General features: G+C 40.9%; 1 protein-coding gene across 1 annotated transcript; it reads right to left on the reverse strand.

The window, feature by feature from the left end:
- Nucleotides 1-14,931: 14,931 nt before the first annotated feature.
- On the reverse strand, nt 14,932-16,962 carry LINGO2 (leucine rich repeat and Ig domain containing 2). The gene has a single exon (XM_037374140.1). It carries the CDS (start codon nt 16,960-16,962, stop codon nt 15,142-15,144), a length of 1,821 nt encoding a protein of 606 aa, XP_037230037.1. The 3' UTR covers nt 14,932-15,141.
- Between the last annotated feature and the right edge of the window lie 4,379 nt (nt 16,963-21,341).

Raw genomic sequence — 21,341 nt, forward strand, 5'->3', positions numbered from 1 at the left:
AATAAAGATATTAAACAGAACTGACCCCAGTACTGAGCCTTGGGGAACACCACTTGTGACCAGCTGCCAGTTGGATGTAACTCCACTTAGGACTACTCCTTGGACTTGGCTGTCCATCCAGCTTTCATCCCAGCACAGAGCACACCCATCCAAGCCCTGAGCAGGCAGTGTCTCCAGGAGAATGCTGTGGGAGACAGTGTCAAAGGCTTTACTAAGGTCCAGGTAGACACCATCCACAGCCTTTCCCTCATCCACTATGCAGGTCATGTTGTCGTAGAAGGAGATCAGGTTTGTCAAGCAGGACCTGCCTTTCATAACCCCATGTTGGCTGGGCCTGATCCCCCAGCTGTCCTGCACATGCCACATGATGGCACTCAGGATGATCTGCTCCATAACCTTCCCTAGCACTGAGGTCAGGCTGACAGGCCTTCTTGTAGATGGGTGTCACACTGGCTAACCTCCAGCCTGCTGGGACCTCCCCAGTTAGCCAGGGCTGCTGCTAAGTGATGGAGAGTGGCCTGGCAAGCTCCTCTACTGGCTCCCTCAGTGCCCTCAGGTGGATCCCACCCAGCCCCATAGACCTGTGTGTGTCTAAGTGGAGCAGCAGGTCACTGACCGTTTCTTCCTGGGCTGTGGGGACTTCATGCTGCTCCTCCTCATCCCTGTCTTCCAGCTCAGGGGGCTGAGTGCCCAAAGGGTAACTTGTCTGACTATTAAAGACTGGGGCAAAGAAAGCATTAAGTACCTCCACCTTTTCCTTGTCATTTGTGGTAAAGTTCCCCTCTCCCCACATCCAATAGATGATGCAGATTGTCCTTGGCCCTTTTTTTGTTTTTAATGTATTTGTAAAAACTTTTCTTTGCTATTTTTTACGGCAATGGCCAGCCTGAGCTCTAGTTGGACTTTCACTAATTTCTAATTCACATTTCTTATCTTAGTGCATAATCTTGCGACATCCTTATAGTCCTCCAGAGCTACCTGCCCCTTCTTCCAAATATGCTAAATTCTCCTTTTCCCTCCAAGTCTTAGCCAAAGCTCTCTGTTCAGCCAGGTCAGCCTTCTCCCCCACTGGCTCGTCTTCCGACATATGGGGAAAACCTGCTCCTGCACCTTTAAGACCTCCTTCTTGAAGAGTGTCCAGCCTTCCTGGACATCTTGGCCCTTCAGAGCTATCTTCTAAAGGGCCTCTGTCAACCAGGATCGTAAACAGGCCAAAGTCAGTCCTTCAGAAGTCCAAGGTAGTGGTTCTGCTGCCCCCCCTCCTCTGAGAATCAAAACCTCTATCATTTCATGATCTCTGTGCCCAAGACACCCTCCAACCACCACATCACCCACCAGTCTTTCCCCATTTGTAAACAGCAGGTCCAGGGGGCATCTCCCTGGCTGGCTCCCTGCCCAGCTGTGCCAGTAATTTACCTTCTACACACCCCAGGAACCTCCCAGGCTGTTTCTTCTCCACTATGTTGCATTTCCAGTGGATATCCAGGAAGTTTTAGTTTGCTTTGGTTGTTCTCACTCCGGCTGGCCTTTGTGTTCCAACTTTCTCTGGTCCTCTGTGTTGTAAAATTATTTCTTTCACAGGCTGCTGTGGTACATTTTTGAGAACAACCCTTTTTTCTTTACTTTCATGGAAATGCAGAGCCACAACTCCCTTGTTTTGGCCCAAAGGTATCACTTTCCAGTCCTTTCCTACAGGGATTATTGATCCAGTAATCCTCTCTTCAGTGCATGTAGAAATTTTAAAAAGCTTTTTAAGGGGTGTTGGCCTTAACTAGCTGGCATAGGAAACACACAGTTTCAAGATACAAAAGGTGAACTCTTCTTTGGCTTCATAGACCTCCATTGCATCACTGGCTTGTAGATATCAGGATGGCCTTGGAAAAGGCCTGCACAGGTGTCAGGATGCTCACTGAGGAACGGTGTGCACTGTGAAGACGATGGCAGGGATACCGTGGGGTCAGGAGGGCTATGGGTGTCTGGATGTCCATGAGCTCTTCCTGACTAGCTTCTAGCAACTGGTGGCTCTGTGGCAGGCATTTTGTTGTACTCTAAAGTCACGTTCTGCTCGTACTGAGAACTTGATGCGTTGGACAGGGCTCCACAGAGGGGGCAGTGTTGTTTCCTGCTGGCCCACCAGATCACTCTGCTGCAAGCGCACCTCACAGCGACCTGCTGCCTGAACCGGGCAGGGCCAGGGAAACACAAGTGATAGCTCTGGGGACAGGCACCAAAGGCAGCGACCAGCAGACCCCAAAGTAGGACCCAGCACCATCCAAAGCCCCACTTGGCTCTCCAGGCCTTATGCACACAGTCAGGAGGAGTCCAGGCACAAATCAGGCTGGGCCAGACTCTGCGAGTGCCCGGGGATGAGTATCGAGTGCAGCCTGGTCACAGTCTGTTGTCCAGGTCAGTTGCAAAGCGCTGTGCAGATGTGTTTCCCCTGGCAGCGTTCTGACCACACCAGCACTCGTGCCTCTGCACACTCCTCTGGGGCCTTCTGCAATGCCCCTTTCCACTCCCTCCCCTAACTTTTTCTCTTCTGCTACGTATTGGTGTTTTACACTAGTCACCAAGGACTTGGCTGTGCTGTCCCAGAGCCCCATTAGGTCACTGGTATCTTCTTCCTCTTGGTACGGGGTTTCTCTGTTAGAAATCACTCTGCAGCTTCCAAACACAGTTTCGCAAGGCTTACCTCTACCTCAGGTGCTCCTGCCTATTGTCTGTGCCCCTGCTAGGAGCCCTCCCCATGGGTTGGTTGTAATGGTCAAAGCCAGACATTGGAGAGAAACAAAAGCAGAGCAGAATTGCCTGTACCTGAACAGAAAGAGACTGGCTCCTGGCTGAGTGCATGTCCATCTCTAAAGGAGAAAATTTGTTTCCCTCTCTGGGTGCAATTTGTCTCCACTTTGGCAATGGTGATCGGCAAAGGAAGTGGTGGCCAGCAGGGAAAGGGCTGACAGCATGGGGGGCACCAGTTAAAGACCCCTGGATCAGCAGCACCTCAGCACCCAGATCCCATCTCCCCATGCCTGTTGGGTGACAAGGCACTAGAACAAATCCTTCCACTTGATGCTCCTGGGGCTGGATAGGGACACCACATGCTGAGCTTATCCATCACACACTGTTTGGAAAGTGTGGGGAAAGGCCAGGATGGGAGCCAACACTGACATGACAAGTGTTATCCTAGTTGGGGGACACTAGATTTATATATGCAGGTAATGCAACCTCATTAGAACATTAAATAACTTTTTTTCTGTATAATAATATACTCACTGCAACACTATCCATATTTCCAAAACTATAGCAGAATACTAGAATGACAGCCTTGAACATTTCCTTAAAGAACACAAGTGAAGCAGCAATGGATTTTTATCTTTATTTTTTTTTAACGGAAACTATTTTAATTTTGTGCCTCAACAGATGAAATTCATAACCTTCTTTCTGATAAAACAACTGAAACATAGAAAACAATTACAACAATGTGCTTTTGAGCTTTTATTTCTTCATTTAAGTAACTGACAATTCAGAAGGACACAGACAATAGGGCTGTAGCAGAACAGTGTTACAATTAAAATCAATTTCTATGAAAAACAATTACTATAGCTGTTGAAAATCCAGGAAGGCTTGATCTTTTGATTAGAACAGACTGCTTTTTAAGAAAATATTTGTAATGAAATGAGGTGGCTTGTAGCTTTCTTTTTTGAACAAGGAGAAAGGAGAATCCTAATGTTAAGACAGGACCTGGAGGGAGCATTTTACCACACTCACAAACCAGTTTTTTCATTAACAGGTACATCTCTTAGCCATCTTTCTGCCTTTTCTTTCTTACACCTTAAAGCCCACCAGAGCAAAATGCTTGCAGCTTGTTTAATTCATATCCTTCTCCTGTTTGCAATGGTTTGGGTTTCTGCTTCAGTACATTAAGACTTAAAGGAAAAATTGATTTCTCACATGCATTTCTGCCAGCAGTGCTCCAAATGGCATGCACATTCACCAAGTACTCCCTTCAGTTCTCATGGACTTGAACGCATACTTTCCAGTGTCTTGAGTTGACGGTGGTCTTGAATGGCAAAATGGACATACACTAGTTAACCTCATTCCCAAGGACCAGTTATTTCCAGTCGTGCCAGATAAGCCCATACCTCAGAAACAGTTTCCAGTGACTGCTGTATGTGAGCAGTAACTGGGCATCAACTATCAAATATGCTTCACCGATACTGAAGCACATTTGATAGTTCAAATTATTCTGGCTTCAGTACTAAAGGAGAAGCTGCGAATGGGGAAGTTCCAAGTGTTTGGCTTATGTATAAGCAAAATGATCTTGATTAAAAGATGAAGATGAGGTTGGCCACGATGCCGCACTGTGGCAAATAAACAATGTTAGGAGACATTCCCTATGAGAAACATTGGCAGTTGAAATTTGTAGAGTGAGTACTTTTTACTTTATCTGTTAAAGAGTTAGAGAATCTGTGGGAATGCTAGCTTTTTTTCAATGAACTTTGATTAGAGAGTAGAGAAACGATGGGATCTATTTTTGGTAGTCTTGTAGAAGGACCAAATGGAAATGTTTCTATAATAGTAGTAGTCTCAGTGCTTGGTGTGACACTTGACAACCTGGCAATTGATGTGTGGTTTGCATTAATTTCAGCATCTCTCATCTATAATCAAAGGCAAAGAGACAAAACTTCATAGATTCTTTAGGAGATGAATCATGTTTTTCAAGCATTGCAAAACCACTGATTAAATGAGGCATTAAGAGGTCCTTTCATGCAATATATCACTGAATTGCAAAAGAGTCTAGTTGGTGAGTTTCTTCCATGACAATTTTCTTTCATATGCTGCCACTGCTCCGCAAGGACATCTATTTTACTGCTGTTGGGAATGCTGGCTACAGGGCAGACCACTGCTGTTACCACATTGCCATCATCTTCTGGAACACTTTGGGCAGCAGGGGTTGCACTTCTCAAAACTTCTCAAAAAAAGGTTCTCTTTGTCTGATAATGCCTATTACAGCATACCAATCCACATAAAAAATTACCATTCCTCGTGCAGGTACGGCTGAACCATAACTCCTTGGCTTTATAATCCTTAAGGAAATGGCAATACCTTCCTTTTGAAAGGTAAATATTGTCATTGTATTCTCTAGAGAGTAAGAGGCCCAGGGGTTTTGATTACAGCTCAGAATTCCAAGTTCCATCCTTCTGTTTGTGTCACTAGCCAACAGCTATACCTTTCCCAAGTCAGGCAATACTGATCTGATATCCTTTAGCAAAATGTGACAGCCTGAAACCTCATGAAAGCCAACACAGGATTCCGTAAGACCCATATAAATATAAGCTTTTGTATGTCAGAGGGCCCTATTGTCTCTAACCCCTGTGCATGGCGTGCCTATTCTATGTAAAAGCAAAGTATTATTTGCAGTGCATTAGAACTTATACACTGCACAGATGCACCAAAGGTTGTTAGCATTTTAAGATGACATGTCGTTTGATTTCAGTGGTAGTAATATTTTACATAATGGATGTAATCTATTAGTCTTTGTACATACAGCAAAAAGCTCTAGTAGCAAAAGTAATAGATTAAATTTATTATCATTGTCTTCCTATAATAAAATAAGTGTGCTCTCCATCACTTGTGCTTTTGAGTTATATAAATAGCAAAGTTATTGGAAAATAGCTCAGAAAAATATAACTTCCACTTAGAGACTGATGAGGTAAATAAGATCTTCCAGCTGGTGATTATAGCTTTAACTAGCTGAATGTATCTCCTAGCTATTAATTAATAAACCAGCTCCTTCAAACCCAAATAATTTCAAAGTTACTTAGACAAGGTGCTAAGTACCAGTGTCATATAATTTTTTAAGCAAGTTTTAATTTCTTCTTTACTGTCCGATCCTGTATTTTACTAACTTCTTAGTGTATTATGTTTCCCATTGCTTGTTAAGGTTGAAACAACCTTCCAAGAACAGAGGTAAAACAAGGCTTTCCAAGGGGAATCTCCTATAGCTAGGAAAGAAAGAATTTAGACCAAATCTCCGAGCTTGCTGCTGAGTTTGTAGACAGCAAGGTCAGGTCCTTTGTAATAATGTGTTTATTATTCCAGTAGTCTCAGATTTATTCCTACTTCCCCAGCATGAATGACCAGCCTCTCCCCCAGTTCACATAGTACAGAAGATGAATAAAGCCCTTTTTTTATAGCGTGTCATCTACAGCTGTATGTGGGAAGGTTTTATGATGCAGAAAATTCGCTGTGAGCATTCTCCCATGTGAAAATAACTCAATCTCTGTGAATTAAGTTCATTAACTGGTAAATAGTGTGATTTCCCATTACTTTTTTTCAAATACAAAAATACAATAAAACTTTAGATGCTAAAATTTGTTTATTTAAAGGTTATTGTGGTATCCAATGTAGGGCTATTAACTGTGAGACAAATCTTCTATAGTGGATCTGTAGAAGTATAAATATTCTCAAAAATTTATGAAAGTGATGGTGTTCTATAAAATTTTGGATGCTTTTTAAAAGCTGAAGTAGTGTTTGTCAAGAGTTATCTATAGATAATATATATCTATATATTATATAGATATAGATAGAGTTTTTAAATAAAATGTAGCTCTGGAGAGCACAGGTTTTTTTCTGTTTAGACCCTGACCTTAATGTGGATTATTGTAATCAATTTGTCAGTGATTGTCTGATGTGATGACATGTTTCTCAACCTGGTTATCAGGGAGAAAACTAGCAGTTTCTTCTGTTCTTAGAATTGGAAATTAAACATTAGGTCCCGTCATAAAGGAACAGTTTCCACCTCTTGAGATAGCATCAGGTAGTCCAAAAAAGAAACCTGAATTGCATAAAAGAAATCTAAAGCTTAAGGTGGAAGAACCTTTTGAGGAAAAAAATTCGATGTTCTTTGCCAGCTCAATGTTCTCAATGCAGTGGTAGGAGCAACAGCTCTTTTTTGCTGTCATACTGAAGGCAGTACCACAATACACTACAGACTGACAATGAGATTACCAAATTAAAGGAAAATAAAAGAACACGAAAACAAAGCAGATTCTGAACATAATCTATGGGTTAAGTTTAACCCACAGATTCATTGCATTTGGCATTCTGTTTCAGAGGAGGGTACAGTGGTGCAAGTCAGCCAAAAACTTTTGTAGGTGTGAAATGATAATGCAGAAGGATGAGACAGATTTCAGGAGGCACAGGAAAGCTCAGACTTAGCCCTTGTCTGCCTCTGCTCCCAGCAATCCAGCAGAATTTCAATCTGCTTCTTCCTTTCCTGAGGTAGCAAGAACTACTGTTTTCTCCTTCTAGTGAATAGGACCCTGGTTTAAAGGATAATGGATTCATGGCCTATAGATCTTATTTCAGATGATCCCAGAAGCATAAGAAAAATTCTGTGTTGGAGAAAGTACCTAGGTGTGAGAGAATGGGAGAAGCAATAATTTAGGTTATGGTCTGTGTCCTTCTTCAGAGCTGATCTCTGCCATAGATTTGGTGGATTGCAGCAAGCCCCAGGGGTTTGGAATAGCTTTCAAGCTGAGCAGATTCTGCTTTCCACCACTTTATTTTTCTGATGCAGTTACAATGGAGTTTGAATACTGGTGATTTCCTCAAAAAACATGTTTCAGATGCAGATTGTCCGTATTGGTTGCCTTCCAAATAACACAGAGCTGGTGAAATCTCTCTTTCTGCTGTGGTCTCCATGATGCTGGTAAGGGGCAGGCTTTTTTCTTCCAGCATTAGCCTGATTGGTATCCTCATCAATGACCTGTACATACTGTGCAAGGGAAAGTGAGGGAACTGTCTGACTCTTACTTTGCATGGAGAATAAATCTCAAAACACGTCTGAATGTGACCTAGATTTTTCTCTGTGTCTGAGGGTTCCGTGCAATGAAGGAGAAGTGAATATGAGCAGATGAAAAATACCTGCTAGAGTTTTCTTTTTCTGAATGTAACAGCTTATATTGTTAGTTTAGGAGTGGTGGGTCTGAGCAGATTACCTGTTGTAAGTAATGTTTTAAGAACCTCAGGTGTGGTGCTAAGAAAACCGTATTTTTCTCATTTTATTTTTCTCCACTACCCCTTGAAAATAAAGTGATCAGCTACAATAGGAAAGCAATGTAAATTTTCTTCACTTTTCTCAGTACATTTTGCCACTCCATTGAATTATTTATTTGGGTTTCATTTTGGATAAGTATGATACACATCATGACATAAGCCCTAAAGTAACTTTAAAAATGACATTCAGGACAACTGTCTTGACAAACAAAGCTTCCCCCCCTACCCCCCCCCCCCCCCCCCCCCCCGCCACCCCCCACCCCTGCCCCTTAACATATTTTGCTCAAACATGAAACGAACTTATGGACGAACCCAACTTGTCATGTGCTTCATGGATCATAACAGCAAGGCTCTTTCATTTCCCATCCATACTCATGATCATATATATTAAAATAAATTACAACACATTTTTTCTGGTTAACCTTATCACCTTTTAAAAACAATATACATTTAATACTTGAAGTAAGAAAAGAACAAAACAAATATAACTCTTTTTTTGCACACACAAACATATACATATGAACTACATGTGCTTGCAAATAGATTTCATTAAGTGTGATGATATTTTAATATATATGCAATATGGCATTCCCTCCCCAAACAATGAGAGACTTGCTATCATAAGTACTTGCCCAGAAGCCAACTTCCTACTATATGGCTGTAAGCTCATCAAATCAGGGTTGTCATTTACTTCCTGCTTATGCAGTGCCCAGTATAATGAAGCCAAAGTGTCATTTGTTTTTAGGTATCAAAATAGCATAAGTAAATTCTTTAAGAAGCAATAATAATTTTGTTTTCTGAAAGATCAACATTATTAACATGTGTACAAGTTGACAACCATCTTCACAGCTGCCTTGAAATTTCAAGCCATTATTCCTGGCTTATGTGTGAGGAGATCATGTTGCTGACTTGCAAATGTCACACACAGAAATGGGCAGGCTTCTTTAAGGGTACAGATTTTCTTTTTTCTTTTTCTTTTTTTTTTTTTTTTCCTTTTTAAAATTTCTTCCCAGAATCTACATTTTCATGTTCTCCAGCTCAGCAGTGGTAAATATTAAAGCAATCCATAATAGAAGGTATGCCACAAGGTGAAAAATAATTAAAACATGAGTTCTGCTTGTTTTCGACTATAGCCCACTTAGTAGAAAGCAAAACACCTAGATTACTTTACCAAATTTCTAGTGTAACTGAGGAGTAACAGAATGGTATCAAGAGGATTTCTTCTGATTTATATTGCCTGACTAGAGTAGAAAATCTGTTTTCAGTCTCTTGCTTCAACGTTTCTGCTTCATGACAGTTTTGGTACCAATTTGAATAAATACAAATAATCAAATTATGAGGTTAAAGTCTGCTCATATGTACTCTTCTATGAGCTATTTTAATATGAAGGATAAAAGATATTTAAATTTCAGTTGAAATAACATGGAAAATTTTTTTGACTATGCCAGCTCTTTCCTTACTTTGCTGAGGCTATAAATACAGATTTTTATTTCCAGCTGCCGTTATATGCAACCATCTGCTTCTAGTTAAAAAAAAAAAAAAAAAAAAAAAAAAGAATCAGACTCATTCAACCTGCAGATTGCTTTTGGCCTGTAGCTATCTCAGTAGCAAGAACCTCACAGAAGTTGATTGATTTCATTTGAGGAGGTTTACTCAAGCTTCTTCTTCCTTTTTAATTTTTATTTTTGGCTCGAAGAGGGTTTAGGATCCTGCTTTGAGATCTAGATTCCAAAAGCCATGTGAACATGCAGTGAAACTAAACCAAAAACAGAGATCTTCATTTGGCATCACAGTAATTTGTGATTCCCTGAGAAGGGAAGAGGGCAGAGCGAGAAGACAAAGGGAGCATGTACCACTGAACCAAATGGCTGTGATACTTCCAAGCTGCCAAGGGAAATCGAGGTTGTAATTCTTATTACAGGTGATAACAACAGGGTATCCAAATTGCTTAGCTGACTTGAAAGATCTCATTCATTCTTTCAGTGATTCTCTACCAATTACGCCCCTTGCCTTTTCCAAAGATGTTCCTTTAACTCCTCCATGCACAATTAACTTTTAAATTAATGGATGAAAGGGTTTTTTTAGTTCTTTCCTAGTTCTTTTCAGCACAAAGGCCAATCACCTAGGACACTGAAACGAATTCAGAAAAGCATGTATCCAGTGTTTTCCCACATGTTATCTTATGGCAAAAACTACAGATCAGCTGCAGCAGACTGTGATTTCTAAGATACCGCAGCTGTGTTGGTTCTTTCATTGGAGAAGACCAGAGTTACAATTCAGGGAGGAGGGAGAGCTTGACCATGTGCTCCTTTTCCTTCTACTCCACTTAAAGCCACATTGTGAGCTCAGAGGATGGGTACACGCAGAGCAGTCATCATGCTAGCCTCACGTGTACTAGAATCACTCAGGAGGAAAAGATAATTAGCTAACTGGCCAAAATAGGCTTCTCCTTTCTCAGTTCTTGCTGGATATTTCATTGCTGGGGGTGGAGGTGGAATAGCCTGTAGCTTATTTACACAAATGTTGCCCTCTTTGAAGAAAAATTAGTGAGGATTGGTGATTTTATTACTGCCTAATGGAACTTTTTTTCACAGGATGCAGTAGCAGATGAGGCCAAATAATATTTGACTACAGATTTTTGGCTGTCTTTGCTAGAAGTTGCTGTTGTCCTTGGGCAGCTAGAGGCTGCTTGCTCTACTGGATTTTGAGCTAATGCTTTGTCTTTTTATGAGTTAAATATGGGCTTCTGGGAATCACACACCCTGAAAGTTTTTTGGGAAAAGGGAAGTATCTAAAACAGATACCTAGGCATGATGTTGGAAAGTCTATTTCTACATACCTTTCATGAGATTCAATTGCAATATGGCCTACATTCCAAGGTCTTCCACACCATTTTTTTCTTCTATCACAAGATTTAGAGAAGACTTTCCATTGAATATTAACACTGACTTCTTACTGTGTCTCATATGTCTCAATCACAGTCTGTGGTGTTGAGGGCGTAATGTGTCTTGCTTTCTTGATTTTCTTTATGGTGGTATAGTTGTTACCATTTTAGATGGTGTAATACTATGATGCAAGAAATAGGAAAAAAAAGGTGGCTATCATTCACGTTAATAAAGAATACCTTGAAGAGCAGTGTGGCAATGATGGAAACTGAATTTAAAAAAAAAAAAAAAGAAGCTAGTGACATCAGCTTGTATCAACAGTTCTCTAGGGCCTCAGTTTCCTGGCCAATTTCAATTGTATCTGGAGCTGTCGACCCTGTTCAGGCTGGGAGCTTGTGTGAATGGTAAGGGAGGGGAAAATAGAGGGTAAAAGCAGTCTTCTAGTCTGAATCTGACCGGGCTGATGTTGTGGGTGATGCCTTTCTGAAAAGAATGCTGTCAAATCAACAAGAAAGGAAGAAGGTGAAAAAAAAAAGAACCAGCTCAAAAACTAAAAATAAGGCTGAGCTGGAGTGCTGCTTAGTCTTAATATGTCCTTATATCACTGCAAATGCTTCTCTTAACACATTGCTGCAGTGCCCTCTTTAAATTGTAGGAAGTCTGAGCATTTTTACATTCATCTATTATGAAACAGGAGTACTAGCCTGTGGAACTGGACTTCAAAACGTATTTGTGGGAGGTTCAGCAGAGCTCTTAAAGGAATTATTGACAAGGATACTGTGGTACCTGCTTTCTCAAGTTGCTCTGCTGGTTTTCACATTTTCAGTTTTCTCCTTTTCCGCAGAACTATTTCTGCTCTTCAGTTTTGTTGCACTGACTATCAGGTAAGTTCAGGCTTGGCCTTGTGGCCAGCGTAGGGGGCAGCCGGTATACAAGTCAGAGGCAGGGGAAAAACCCTCATTCAATCTTTTAGTGGCAGGTATGCACTGTACACTTTTTCTGAATATCTGAGAGGGAAGCCACATGGGTCAGATGCCTCCTCATAGCCCAGTCCTTTTTTCCCCTGCAGTAAGATAAACTGTGGTGTTTCCTTGACCTCTAGTGGAGAAGTGAGTCCTTCAAGAGGCAGGGCAGGCATTCAGCCACTCTGTTCTTAAAAAAATTGCTAGAAAGGTGCTTATCTAGGTCTGACCCTAACACTGTATTCCTTGCTCACCCAAAACAGCCGCAGTGAGTGTGTGTCCCATGAATACATACAAAGACAGCTATGTGGAGCAAGATAAAAGCTTGTCTCTGAGTCTTGCTGTCCTCACTTCTGTTAAGAGATGCCATATGCCTTGTCAAGTCCACAGCGAAATAAGTAGGCTGCAAAAAGTAGAACATTGCTAGAGGCAGGGAGCAACCACTGATTCTTAAAAACTGAATACTGACTGAACTCAAGGCGATACACACAATGCTGACAGCTCTGCAAGGTGGTGCTCAGCAAGAGCAAGCAGTGACTTTCCTCACCAGCACACATTTCACGTAGGTAACTAAGCATATTACTGTTCAGAAATCCTTGCAGTGCACTAACAATGCAATCACTTTTGGTAGTCACTCTAAGTGAACAGGGGAATTCAGCAATTCATAATTAATCCTAAAAGAACATTTTTTCCTAAGTGTTTTTTGGGATTTTTTTTTTAAATTGTGTCATTTAATATGAAGCAATCAGCTGCAACTGTCTAGAATTTAGGAGAATTTTTGCTTCTAACATTGATTTTAACATTTAACATGAAATGACTGCAGGGGAAATAGATTACTAGTTGAAAAAATGACAATTACAAGGGAAAGGCACATGCAAATGTTTTCAGTGGGCAGTTCAGAAACATTTTGTTTTATCCCCATTTGTTTCTTTAACTACCCACATTAAGGTACAGTAGAGTTTTGGACTTCAGTGCGGTGGTTATATCAGCAAAAATAATTTCCCTGGTGTTAGAATTTAGTCAGGGGCTATTTAGTTTTATTAAAGTTCTAAAAACTGTTATAGAACAAAGAGGATTAGTCTCAAGCATCTCCATAGATCTCCAACAATCTAGTTCAGAGCATAAAAAAAAGGAAGCAAGAAAATCCAACTTCAAACTTAAAATCATACTTGAAGAAAATTCTAACCACCCTTGCATTGTCTTCAGTCTGATGACCTAAAAAGGAGCAACGATGTAACCAAAGATGACCCTCTAAGAAAAGAGATTCTCAAAACTGCCTAGTGTTGAGTCCTACAGCTATGTTAGGGGTACACCTGGGGAGCGCAGCTGGATTTTACAACTTTTGGCACATTTCCCTTGATAGGAGTGGGAGATTTTTATCCTGCTTAGAAATTTTCTGCCAAAGAATGTGGATACTAATTTTAGAAGCACCTGCATCCCCTTATAGGTCAGCCCTACTTTGTTTCAAAGTGCTGAAATTTAATGTTAAGATCGAACACAGGCTCTTAAAGCACGTTAATCTTAATGTTCTGTCTTATTTTCATATTAATTTTGGCTAAATATGTACACAGTCATTATTATCCTTACTCCAGGTTATGCCAATAATTTATAAATTGTATTTGTTATCCATCACTTAGCAACAAACTTATGGCTCATAATTGCTGGAAAATTGAGAGGCGGCTGAACAAGTCTGTATCTTCTCATTGCTGAGAATTTAAAAATAAGATCAGTGGTATCAACATTAAAGGATAAAGAATAAAATTTCAGTTCTGAACATTGTGAGAATGTGTTTAGGGTCATAAAGCAAAAAAAAGGTTACTTGTACTGAACTAACATTCCACTTGTGTCTTCTCTCCATTACAAAAGCTTCCTAAAACCTGGAAAAACTTGCCCCTCTTGCTCTAAGATACTGCCCCTGAAAGAAACATAACCACATAGTTATTAAAATGGCATCAAGAATAGCTAAGTAATCTGTTCTTGGAGATTAGCTTTGCGTTTATGTGTTATCTACAAATATACAAGATGAGAATGACAGTGGCTAGAGGTTCGTTACATCTGGCAGTATGTTAGCCTTCTTGAGGCTATCATGTTTTAAACATTATTTTAGTACTATAATCCCCATATTACGCATGGACAACCATAGTTTACTTGGCATTGGAGAAGAGTTCATTCCTAGTAGCAGAACATTTGTATGTTTTAATTCACTTGTATAAATAGTAAAATGACCGTATTTCCCAAGGACTATGCAGAATGTATTACGTTCTCTCTTTTTGCCCAGTACACATTAACATTTTAACAGCAGCTTTGAAATTAAAATCAGGGCTAACAAAACCAGCTCGCTTTCTTCAATTAGAACTCAACTCTTCTATGCCAGCAATGTCTAGTGGGTTGCCTTCCCTGGGTGAGATCCAGGGCTACATTACAGTAAACTGGTCCAGTGTGATATCACAGATATAAAAAATATTCCATTCTGTATCAAAACTAGGCACATGCCTTATATTTATATGATAAGAAGATCAACAGAGCTGAGCATTTTTGCTCTCAACTATTCATCTGTGGCCTTCTACATGAGGAGAAAAATATGTTATTTCTAATTGGTAATTACAAGAGTCTAATTTGGATTAGATGGTAGTTAAAAGGAGCGTGACATCACACTTGGGTCAGTATTGGTGGATATCTAAAAGCACAACCTCTCATTAGTATTGCTTTAAAATGTACACAGTATAGATGTAGATTAAAAAAAAAAAAACCCAACCAATTTTTTGTGGTGTTGAACCAGCTAGAAGGGGTGATGCAAGGTTTTACCAAATGAGATCTATAGATACAAATTTCACTGTAGAGTATGTTTTAGACAAATGTGTCTTTTTCTTTAAGAACATAAATCCTACACTGTAGGCTTTTTTTTTTTTTTTCTTTTTTTCTTTTTGTAGTGGTAGAAAATGTTGAACAATTGTCCATGAGCATGAGCCAGCGGTTCATTGCTGATATCCCCAGAATGCCTATATTTGCAATGCAAACAGTTAGTACAATTTACCAGTTCTATGAAAGGCCCTGACATATATGCCTCAAGGTCTGGAGGCTCTGCTGTATAACCACAAAAAGTCTTTCCATTTTCATGTAACCTTTTGATACAGTGACAGCTGCATTAAGCTGCTTCTGCCTAGCAATTCCACATGCCAGGCTGGTTTAATTGGTTTTAATGCCACAGAAAAAGCACTGCTAGCAGAATACCATCAAATCATTTTCATATTGAACCTTCGTGGTCCAGCAACCTCCCCTTCAACCACAGCACCATTGTTTTTGCGAGGGACATATTCAAGGTCAATGCTGGTTTTGTGTTTGCCTTTCCCTCGGCTCCACACAAAAAGAAGGAGGAAACAGAATAAAACCACTCCGAGGAATGTGAAACAGCCCATAGCTGTGGACACCAATATTGTCTTAAGGTCCAGAGAGAAGGTGTTCACATTAGTTCCGTTGGAACTTGTGTCATTGGAGTCTGTCATATACATAGGGGTCCTGTTGGCATAAAGGAAACGGTCTGAAGTAAACCCCTTTACTGTAAGGGAGGCCGAATAGGTGTCATTCCCAGCTGCATTACTTGCAATACAAACATAGATCCCAGTGTCCTGGTCTTGAGCAAATCGGATCTCCAGGGTGCCATCTCCCAGCACAGTGGCTCTTCCGTTCGATTTAGTTGTGATCAGCCTGCGACGGGGGGTAACCCAGGATATGGTAGGCTGTGGATCCCCATCAGCATTGCACATCAGCTGCACCGTCTGCCCTTCCTCCACTACCAAGTACTGCAGCTTCTTGTCTTGTATCTTGGGCTTCTTACAGGTGAAGTAAAAAGAAAGAGCTGTGCTGTGGAAGTCTTTGAATGACCTCTCTTTGACACTGTCTGGGCCAGCACACATCGGTGGCTGGCCTCCAAACTGCAAAGTGGGCTGCCTCTGTAAAATCCAAAGGAGACGGCAGTCACAGGCCAGGGGGTTGTTGTTGATGCAGAGGACCTCAAGGCTTTTGGGGGAGTGGAATACATTCTCTTCTAGGGTTTCTAGCAGGTTTTGGGACACATTAAGCACACGTAAGAATCGGAGCCCTTGGAAAGCATGTGATTCAATGGTACGTAGTTGGGCCCCCACCACATGGAGCTCCTGCAGCCGCACTAAATCTGAAAGCATGCCTGCTTCGATGGTGCTGATCGGGTTGTAAGAGAGGTTTAGATGTGTCAGGTAAACCAGATGCTTAAAAGCAGAGTAAGGTACCGCAGACAGGTTGGTGTTGGTGATGGAAAGAGAAGTAAGGTTGAGACCGTACAGGCTGTTGGCAGGTAGCATGTCCAGGAGGGGCCAGGCCTCTATCTCTAGGTCTTTCAGGCGAAACAGTCTTTTAAAGGCATACGCCGGCAAAGCATTGATGTTGAGCTGTTTCAGATGCAGACTAATGAGGTTGTGGAGGTGAGAAAGAGCTTCTGTTGGTACAGCTGTGAGGTTGCATCTCTCCAGGGTGAGCTGCTCCAGGCTAAGGAGTCCACTAAAGGCCCTGTGTGATATATAAACCAAATCATTGTCCCCAACCTCCAAGGACTTTAGGTTATGCAGATCTTGGAACATGTAGTCCAGCAAAATGACAATCTTGTTTTCACTTATATCAAGCTTGGTTAAATTTGACAACCCAGTGAACACCCCAAGGGGGACCAGCTTCAGACGGTTTCCTTTCAGCCTCAGGGAGCGCAAGTTGAAGAGGTTGTTAAAGGCTCCGGGCTCCACATTGGCGACTATATTGTCACTGAGGTCGATCTCCTCCAGCAAAGGGTACGATGTGAACTCCTCAGGGTTGACGCTCTTCAGTCGGTTCTTGCTGAGGTCCAAGATTTTGGTCTCAATGGGAATGCCCTCTGGGATGGACATTAGCCGCCTTCGGTGACAGCTGACAGACTTGTTCTGTGCTGAGCATTCACAGCGGGCTGGGCAGCTGGCAGTGGGGCCTGTGAAGACTAGCAGCACAGCCAGACCCAGGAATGGCTGCCAGCATGATACAGCTGTGTGACGCATGACTCCACTGATCCGGTCTAACCCTCCGTCACGGGCCTGTGGAGATAAGGATGGGAAAGAGAAGAAGTTCAGTCTGCAGCAAAAGGAGCTCTCTGCCAATTTTACAGTACTATTTCAAAGCAGTAACATATGTTTTCATTTGAAACAAAACAATGAAACCTATTGTGAGTGGCAGCGGCAACAAAAAAGCAGATTTTCCTTCACTATCATTTTTTTTTTATCAGAGGATTTGTTTATCTGGTATTTTTCCTCCAAACACTGGAGAAGACAAAACAGCTTTTCCTACTGCAAACAGTAAAAGTTAGGTTTTACTTTTTTCTCACTTTCAGCAGGTGTCCTCAAGGCAGTGCTATAGCTAATGAATGTGGAGATAAACACTATACAATCTGCAAATAGAGCTAATCGCATTTGTGGTAAGTTTACAGCATTGGGCCTCTGTGAAGTGATACGAAACTAGGCTTTTGCCTTTCCTATTCACATCAGTGTTTTAAGGCAATCCTTAATGATGTATTACTTTCAAGGAAAGGAGATCTTTGACAATGAAAAGATTCTTTTTAACATTTATTGCATACATTACAGCTATAAATAGATGGAGCTTGTTTGCAGGTACACATACACAATGGCTCAGATGAGGAAGGAAGAGCTTATGCATCTCTGATTAGAATTGATTATTTGCTTTTACTGCACAGAGGGATTTTATGTGATTTTTAGAAACAAAGACCTGAGAAGAGTTTACAGAATACATCTTTGTACTTCCAAGGCATGTAAACTAGCACTGAGGGAGAGAAAAACAAGACGAGCTGGCTGTGTTTAAGCAGTACAATGTCCAAAAAAGCACAACAGATTCCACGGAAATCACAGTTAGTAGGAGATTTATTCATTCCTGCCTTCACGTTAAAAATGAGAATAGTAGAAGACAAGATAACCTCTGTTAAATTAACTACCCCTCTCTAAAGGCTGTACTTTACAAGTTTAGTCACCAAAGGCAGGAGGCTTCTTCAAGGGTAGCTACTAAACCAAGACATTCGAGAACCTATTTCAAAAGAACAAAAAAAAAAAAAAAGAAAAAGAATATAGATGTTCATCAAAGGAAGCTCTGTCTAAGACACTTGCAGAGTAAGGCACACTGCAAGCAAGGACTATGGAAGTGCTTTAACTCCTGTAGTACAGCCAGCTTGATGAGGCCAAGTGGTAGTACTGGGAGTTTGGCTTCTTAACATTAATAAACCTCACAAGGTGCTTCAGGCATTGTGAGGCCTTTTCCATATTGGTTAATTTGGGCTTCGTTTTAGTTGTACTTGCAAAATTATTTGCATAACTCTTGCCGGTAACTTCCTTTGAGATCTGGACAGATGCCTATTGCCCAGCTGGTTCTACCCACAATGACAAAATTACCCAGTGGCCAGTCATTCACTGCCTGACACACATCTTTGGGCTTTGAGAATTATCTGGCTAATGCTTAATTTTTCAGCTTAAATTTGAGTCAAGTTTTGTTCATCTGTGCGCAGTCACATGCATTGTGACTTAAGCAGAGAAGGATTTATAGGTTTAAACAAATATATTATATCAAAATTTATGATGCAATCAGACAGTTATTTTCACAAATAAGCTGTTTCAAGCAGATAAAAATAATATTGAGTAAACCCAGACTGATGAAGAAGAAACTCCCACCAGTAATTCTGCTGCAACACCACTGCACTTCCATGACAAAAATAGGATGTGATAACTCACCAAATCATCCTACCTGAGAGAGAAGGGTTGCCCTTCCAGACTGTGGATGATCAAAAGGGTGGGGATTCAACATACAAGAAAAAGAGCAGATACTTGGATCTGCTGATCTTACTGTATCATTAACAATTTTCAATAGTAACTGGGTGGTTTGGATTGTAAGCATTAGTATTATTGTAAACTGGACTAAGTAATAAACAGCTGTTGTGCTTTGAGTGTTAAAAACTTACTTGGGTGAACAAGAAATTCACTTGGAACTGCATATAAATTGTGCTTTTTGACTGCTCATAAGTGAATGGTGCATATACTACTCCTCTCTTAACTCTGTGGAAGAATCTCACTCTTGACTGATGTGGCTCCTTCCTTCCACTCTGACACTTCTATGAAGAGACTAATAATATTGCATATAAAATCGCATGCTGGTTTCACAATGTAGTCTGGGGACTTGGATGAAGACTATTCTTTATTATACTACCTACAAAGGCACATTTCAGCGTTGTCCTAGGAGGACAACCTGCTGAGATTAATTTAGTTTCCCTTTAAGTTGTAGTGTTGCAAGTAACTATTGCTAGTTATGTCCAGCTGTGACAAAGGTTTTCAGAAATAAACTTCACTTCATTAGGCACCAAGTTAAAACTAGAAATCTATTGAGGTTTCTGAGTTAGGTGTTTGCAATGAATTCAGATCAAAGGGGCTTGCGGGTGCTCTGGGCATTACTTTCAGAGCTCAGTCTGTGAGGTTAGCACTTTTATGCTGATACTTTTAGCACACAAGGAATTAATTTCTTACCTTAGTCACCTACTGTATGAAGCATAAAGTAAATAGGTTCAGTGGAAGACAAGCATCTCTGGAGTGTTCATTTTATATAGCAAAATTATGAGATGCTTTTTTCAGCTATCCAAGCCACTGGTAACTAAAGTTTTTGAGGAGTATAAAGTAGATGGACTGTATAAAAAAATGATAGAAAGGATTTTTTTTGTGGTTGGAATAAAATTAAGTAGTGTTAATGCAGCACTTTAAACGGTAAGAGTTGCCTTCTGTAAAAGCATGTCCACACAGATGAAGACAGGAATGCATATATCTATAAGGATGTGTTCATGTATGTATGTCTATGCATTTGCAGGCAAGCAAGATTCAGAACTGAGATTTAAGCTGGAGTAAAGTACACATCAATATGGAAAAATAATAAATTATATTAAATTGCATGTCAGAAACCCAAAGATTACTTGGGTTGCTAAGTACAGGTTAGAAGAAAACATAAATTAAATTGACTTTTTCAATTTACATTTGATTTACATTCAGATTACATTTACTGTGCCTAGTTCTGGGCCCCCCAGTTCAAGAGAGACAGGGAACTATAGGAAAGGGTCCAGTGGAGGGCTACCAAAATGGTGAGGGGACGGGCCCATCTCCCTTATGAGGACAGGCTGAGAGAGCTGGGCCTGTTCAGCCTGGAGAAGAGAAGGCTGAGAGGGGATTTTATCCATACATACAAATATCTTAGGGACGGGTGTCAAGAGGATGGGGCCAGGTTGTTCTCAGTGGTGTCCAGTGACAGGACAAGGGGCAATGGGCACAAACTGCAGCACAGGGAGTTCCATCTGAAGATATAGAGGGACGTTTTTACTTTGAGGGTGACAGAGCGCTGGGACAGGCTGCCCAGAGAGGCTGCGGGGTCTCCTTCTCTGGAGACATTCAAAATTCACCTGGACGCAATTCTGTGCAACCTGCTCTAGGTGAACCCGCTTTAGCAGGAGGTGGGACTGGATGACCTCCAGAGGTCCCTTCCAACCCTGACCATTCTGCGATTCTGTGATTCTGTGACCCAGATGATACTACTGTCCTTTCTGCTAAGCACATCTGCTACTACACCCTTAGCTTTGAACTGCTTTGTGCAAAAACGACTTTATCTTCATTATGCAGAAAATGTAACCTTACTTCATTGTACAAATAATGAAAAAAAGGTAAAAAGGTCTAGCAAAGGAACTACGAGTGACTTAAAAGATTTCTGACTCTGCAGGACAAGGTGAATGTTGGGAGAGGCCTACAGTGAACTTTGGCCAGCTATTGCATGTGGTCCAGTGAGAGCTTAACAGATGTGACAGGACATGCCTGGTAACATCACTAGCAGGGCCTCCCTTGGGCCTTCAGTGTGAGAACATTTTGAAAGGATACATCTTCATCCCCAAAGCATATTTTGTGTTAGTGTGTTCAGCATCACTTATTGTTATATATCCATTAAACAATGCCACTGTTTAAAAATCTGAATGAAATTATGTAATTAAAACAAATTTCTCACAAGATGATTTTGTGCAGTGTAAAGTGATTTCCACTATTTCTTTAGACTTGTGGAATGTTAATTCATTGGCAACCTCACTAACACTGTGCTGAGCTATCAATGTCACTGTTCAACATGACATCTTTCATTCCTGCTCAAACAATCAGCACTACATACTTTACCCTTTGTCAGTGTATGAATTCCCTCTAAACATCTGCAGGATTACCTCATTATCCTCCTTTGCATTGCTCTGTACAACTTTTCTTCACTGTGATACATACAAGAAAGTAAAGTGCAGGCATTTAAGTATATATATATGTATATACACATAAGCTAAAAGTATAATCTTTCTGTGCTCTGATTGAACTATGCC

The sequence above is a fragment of the Falco rusticolus genome, chromosome Z (genome assembly GCF_015220075.1).
Source record: "Falco rusticolus isolate bFalRus1 chromosome Z, bFalRus1.pri, whole genome shotgun sequence".
Classification (NCBI taxonomy): Eukaryota; Metazoa; Chordata; class Aves; order Falconiformes; family Falconidae; genus Falco; species Falco rusticolus.

What these genes read in the sequence shown, in the direction of transcription:
- LINGO2 (XM_037374140.1), bottom strand. Translation starts at nt 16,962, where the DNA reads ATGCGTCACACAGCTGTATCATGCTGGCAGCCATTCCTGGGTCTGGCT.